Source organism: Symphalangus syndactylus, chromosome 12, assembly GCF_028878055.3.
Source record: "Symphalangus syndactylus isolate Jambi chromosome 12, NHGRI_mSymSyn1-v2.1_pri, whole genome shotgun sequence".
Lineage (NCBI taxonomy): Eukaryota > Metazoa > Chordata > Mammalia > Primates > Hylobatidae > Symphalangus > Symphalangus syndactylus.
This window is the reverse complement of record NC_072441.2, coordinates 29,994,001-30,000,000: the sequence shown is the minus strand read 5'-3', so window position 1 is coordinate 30,000,000 and position 6,000 is coordinate 29,994,001. Positions and strand designations below refer to the sequence as shown.

The 6,000-nt window shown below is 31.6% G+C and overlaps 1 protein-coding gene across 1 annotated transcript in view; it reads right to left on the bottom strand.

Moving 5' to 3' along the window:
• MSH4 (mutS homolog 4) overlaps positions 1 to 6,000 on the bottom strand; it is a 139,274-nt gene that overhangs the window by 34,293 nt on the left and 98,981 nt on the right. Inside the window, exon 15 of the mRNA XM_063624058.1 lies at positions 5,043 to 5,243. Coding sequence (XP_063480128.1) covers positions 5,043 to 5,243 — 201 coding nt within the window. The remainder of the gene's footprint in view (positions 1 to 5,042; positions 5,244 to 6,000) is intronic.

Here is a 6,000-nt window from a genome sequence, read left to right as displayed (position 1 = left end):
TATATATAATATATAAACCTTGTATATCATACCTTATATATACTATATATAACAAATAATACATTATATATAGTATATATAGTATATATAATATACTATCAGTGTAATTGGCATATTATACATAGTATATATATATAATACATTATATATAGTATATATATAATACATTATATATAGTATATATATAATACATTATATATAGTATATATATAATACATTATATATAGTATATATATAATACATTATATATAGTATATATATAATACATTATATATAGTATATATATAATACATTATATATAGTATATATATAATACATTATATATAGTATATATATAGTATATATAGTATATATAATACATTATATATAGTATATATATAGTATATATAGTATATATAATACATTATATATAGTATATATATAGTATATATAGTATATATAATACATTATATATAGTATATATATAGTATATATAATACACTATAATACCTTATATATACAAAATACCATATATATATCACCTTCACATTATATAACTGTGAAATAAATGTGAAGGTAATATATGTATACGTACCCAGTGTGTGTGTGTGTGTGTGTGTGTATACACACACACACACACACACCCCCAGTGTGAGTATATATATACTGGGTAGTATACATAAGGTATTTTATATATAAGGTATTATATATTTTTTATACATAATATATATATTATATATTACATAAAATACCATATATATAATACCTCTTTCTCAAAAATAGAATTTTACCTTTATTATATTATGACACAATAGTAACTTTGATGGACATTTTACCTTTGTATGAGACTAAGCTTTTTGAGTGCTAGGACCATTTAAAAATATACCTTAAGTGCCTAATATATATATATATTTTTTTTTTTGAAGTATCACAGGAAATTAAAATTTTTAAGTTTTATACATGTTTTTAGTATTGAGATCAATACTAATACTTTATTGATCAATAGTGTGATCAAAAAAATAATTTCTTTTTTTTTTATTATACTTTAGGGTTTTAGGGTACATGTGCACAATGTGCAGGTTTGTTACATATGTATCCATGTGCCATGTTGATTTCCTGCACCCATTAACTCGTCATTTAGCATTAGGTGTATCTCCTAATGCTGTCCCTCCCCCCTCCCCCCACCCCACAACAGTCCCCGGAGTGTGATGTTCCCCTTCCTGTGTCCATGAGTTCTCGTTGTTCAATTCCCACCTATGAGTGAGAACATGCGGTGTTTGGTTTTTTGTCCTTGCGATAGTTTACTGAGAATGATGTTTTCCAGTTTCATCCATGTCCCTACAAAGGACACGAACTCATCATTTTTTATGGCTGCATAGTATTCCATGGTGTATATGTGCCACATTTTCTTAATCCAGTCTATCGTTGTTGGACATTTGGGTTGGTTCCAACTCTTTGCTATTGTGAATAGTGCCGCAATAAACATACGTGTGCATGTGTCTTTCTAGCAGCATGATTTATAGTCGTTTGGGTATATACCCAGTAATGGGATGGCTGGGTCAAATGGTATTTCTAGTTCGAGATCCCTGAGGAATCGCCACACTGACTTCCACAATGGTTGAACTAGTTTACAGTCCCACCAACAGTGTAAAAGTGTTCCTATTTCTCCACATCCTCTCCAGCACCTGTTGTTTCCTGATTTTTTAATGATGGCCATTCTAACTGGTGTGAGATGGTATCTCACTGTGGTTTGGATTTGCATTTCTCTGATGGCCAGTGATGGTGAGCATTTCTGCATGTGTTTTTTGGCTGCATAAATGTCTTCTTTTGAGAAGTGTCTGTTCATGTCCTCTGCCCACTTTTTGATGGGGTTGTTTGTTTTTTTCTTGTAAATTTGTTTGAGTTCATTGTAGATTCTGGATATTAGCCCTTTGTCAGATGAGTAGGTTGCAAAAATTTTCTCCCATTCTGTAGGTTGCCTGTTCACTCTGATGATAGTTTCTTTTGCTGTGCAGAAGCTCTTTAGTTTAATGAGATCCCATTTGTCGATTTTGGCTTTTGTTGCCATTGCTTTTTAGGACCATTTAAAAACATACCTTAAGTGCCTAATATATTGCTACTAAATAAATATAATATATATATACTGGTAGTATACATAAGGTATTTTATATATAAGGTATTATATATTATATATAATATATAATATATAAAATATATATAATACCTTATATATAATACCTTAATAATATTAATATATATATACCTTATATTATATATAATTGTATATATATTTTATGTAATGTATATAATATCTTATATTATATATAATATATATATATAATACCTTCTATATACTACCCAGTATATATATACTCACACTGGGTGTGTGTGTGTGTATATACAGATATATATGTATATATGTACAACCTTCACATTTATTTCACATTTATATAATGAAGGTAATATACATGTATATATAAGGTATTATATATAATATATACATATAATACATATATAATATATACCTATAATATACATATATAAGATAATACATATATAATATATATAATACATATACATATACTACCTTATATATACATATATATATTACCTTCATTATATAAATGTGAAATAAATGTGAAGGTTATACATACATATATATGTACCCAGTGTGTATGTGTGTGTGTATATATATATATATATATATATATATACATACACACTCAGGATACCACCTGAGTGTGGGGGGAGGAGGTGGGGGGAGGAGGAAGAGGGTGAAAGTATATGTGAAAACCAAAATGTTACATACCTTTATATATATATATATATATATACACACACACACACACACCCAATGTGAGTATATATATACTAGGTAGTATATATATGGTATTATATATATGTTTTATATATATAATGTATATAATATATATTTATATTATATATAGAAGGTATATCTATACCCTACATATATACACATAGCATATATTATTAAGTGGTATATGTTTGTATTTTCTCTGCTCTCTTAACCTCCATCAAAAAGTTTCTCAACCTTTCTTATCTAGATTATTACAGAAGCCTCCTGGCTGGTATTTTTGCTTCTAGTCTAGCTCTCATCTATGCACCAGCTAGAATCATCTATCTAAAAGTTAAATCTGATCCTACCATTCTCTTACTAAATTTCTTCAGTAGCTCCCTACAGATTACTGGATAAAGCTCAATCTTCTCAGGTAAATACCTAAAGCCCTCCATGACCTAACTACTGCCCATCTCTCCAGCTTTATACCCTGCTACTCCTCACAGTTACTCTTTGCTCTACAAAGCAAAGGAAGTACAAAGCCTCTCGACTACTTTTTTGTAATTCCTTGGGCACATCATAGTATTAATAATTTTTTGCTTCTATGTTTTAGAATACGCTCTTACCTCTGCCTGGGAAGTCTCCTTCTTTTTCATACTTTCCCCTTAAATCCATAGCATTTTATTTTTATTACCTCATTCCTTACAAAAATTATTAGAAGTGGGTGTTACCATAGTTTTCATTTGCAGATAGGAAAACCAAGGCTTAATGAGGTGAAGTAATTTGCCTAAGATTACACAGCTAGTAACTGGACAAGCTAGATCTACCTTCCAAGTCTATGGTCCTAACTTTCATGCCTTTCAAGTACCACTGGTGTCTTATGGTCAGACTATATGAAATATTATATATGTTTGAGGTGTTTCAGAGGTTTAAGATGGTCAGTGACAAGAGAGGTATAATTATCTTCAAGTATTTGAAGAGCTAATATTGGGAATAAATACTAGATTATTCTGTAGTACATAGAAGAATAAGGACGAACGAGTTGAAATTATAGAAATCAGGTTTCAGTTCAGTGTAATGAATACTCTATTAGGGCTGTCCAGCAATTGGACAGCCTGTTTTTTTTATAGAACAGAGCTCCTCATAGCTATTCAAATAGAAGTATTATGTCTTACATGAATCAGACAGCATTCTTATAAGGCGAGGGAAATTAGCTAAAATGTCCTTTTAATTCCAATAAACCTACAAAATCAATAAAATATTTACTCTTCATTAACTCATTCGTCTCTGATTGTCCCAGTACTAACGGTGACTTTATACTGTATCACCAATATTATTATTGCTTTGTTCTCCTTACAATTCATTACATTAGACCAAGGTTTCTCACCCATGACACTACTAGTATCTTGGGATCAATAAATCTTTCTTATGTGTGTGTGTGTGTGTATGGTGGGGTGAGGAAAGCAGGGGAGCGTGGAGAGGGAGAGCTGTTCTGTGCATTGTAGGATGTTTGACAGCATTCCTGGACTCTACATTCCCCTCAGTTGTGACAACCAAAAATGTTTCCAGATATTGCCAAATTCTGGGAGTTGGGAGGTAAGGGATCAAAACCACCCCTGCTTGAGAACCACTTCATTTTGGCCAAGTACCTCATCTCTGATTCATATAGTTCTCAAGGAAACCCAGTTTTCAGAATTAGGAGTTAAGCTGTGCCTCCATATTAAGAAATAGGTGACAGTGTTGAGTCAGTGACAGCCATTTAGATGCACATATGCACATGTGTATGTATAATATATCAACTGCTATGGCCAAGTTATTGGTACCCCTCAAGTTAAGGGAAATGTTTCTCTGCTCAATATTATATTTAATAATTTTGGGAAAAACTCACATGGATTATTAAAGGCAACAGCTTAACCTACTCATTTCACTTTTTCTCACAACAAACTTTGTTTCTGAACCAGAAATAATTGCATGATTCAATTTAGTAATAACTGATGCAACTTTAAGAGTTATAGTAAGAATGTTCCCAATTTTGTAGTATCCCAAAAAAAATTTAGTGCAATGCAATTGAAATTGGATGGAGCTTAATAAATATCAAATAGTAAAGTTATAGTTTACACAATAGACACACTGTTATACTTTTAGGTAACAGAATCTGCTCCACACTGTTCTCGGGTTAATTAGGCACATGGCCCTAAAAAAATTAGGCGCAAAGCATTCTGAAAAGAGTGTCAAACTGGTCATTATAAATAAAGCCATAACTTACCAATCTGGGCCATAATCTGACAAAGAGCAATCTGTTTTAAATATGTGGATTTTCCACTCATGTTTGGTCCAGTTATGATCAAAAAATTACTCCCTTCTGTAACATAGGTATTGTTGGCAATAGGTTTTTCCGCCGATATTTTTTCAAGAATAGGATGCCATCCCTGTTTGATTGCTAAAGTATCAGTAAATTCTGGTCGAACTTAAGAAAAAAAATAGAATGGTTTTTAAAGATTAATATATTTGCGTCTAAAGATTTTGTAGTGTGTATGTATTGTCTATATCTTAGTGATTTTCACACTGGTCAATTTGGAATAATAACATTAAGGTATTATACTATCCCAAATCCCCACCCAAATTCTTCTAAATTATAATGGACACACTCTAATCACTATCACAACTTTTATTTACTTCTAGAGAACTCTAGAATTTAGTTCTTTACCACTGTCCTGAGCTCCAAAATAGTTCATAAAATTTTCAACTTTGTGTAGATTAAAAAGAACCAAGTAGACCAGGCGTGGTGGCTCATGCTGGTAATCCCAGCACTTTGGGAGGCCTGGGAGGGTGGATTGCTTGATTGCTTGAGCTCAGGAGTTCAAGACCAGCCTAGGCAACATGGTCAAACCCTATATCTACAAAAAAAAAAAAAATTAGCCAGGCATAATGGCTCACGCCTGTAGTCCCAGCTACTTGTTGGGTTGAGATAGGAGCATCTCTTGAGCCTGGGAGGTGAAGACTGCAGTGAGCTGAGATTGTGCCACTGCACTTCAGCCTGACTGACAAAGTGAGTCTCTGTCTCAAAAAAAATAAAAATAAAAATAAAAAAGAACCAAGTACTCAATGATCGTACTTTAAAAATCATAATTGGTTACTGTTACTACAGAGTTGCACATTTACTTACTCTACCTTAAACACTACTTCCCTACTTTAATATTATTTCAAATTTGGCACGCTTAGCA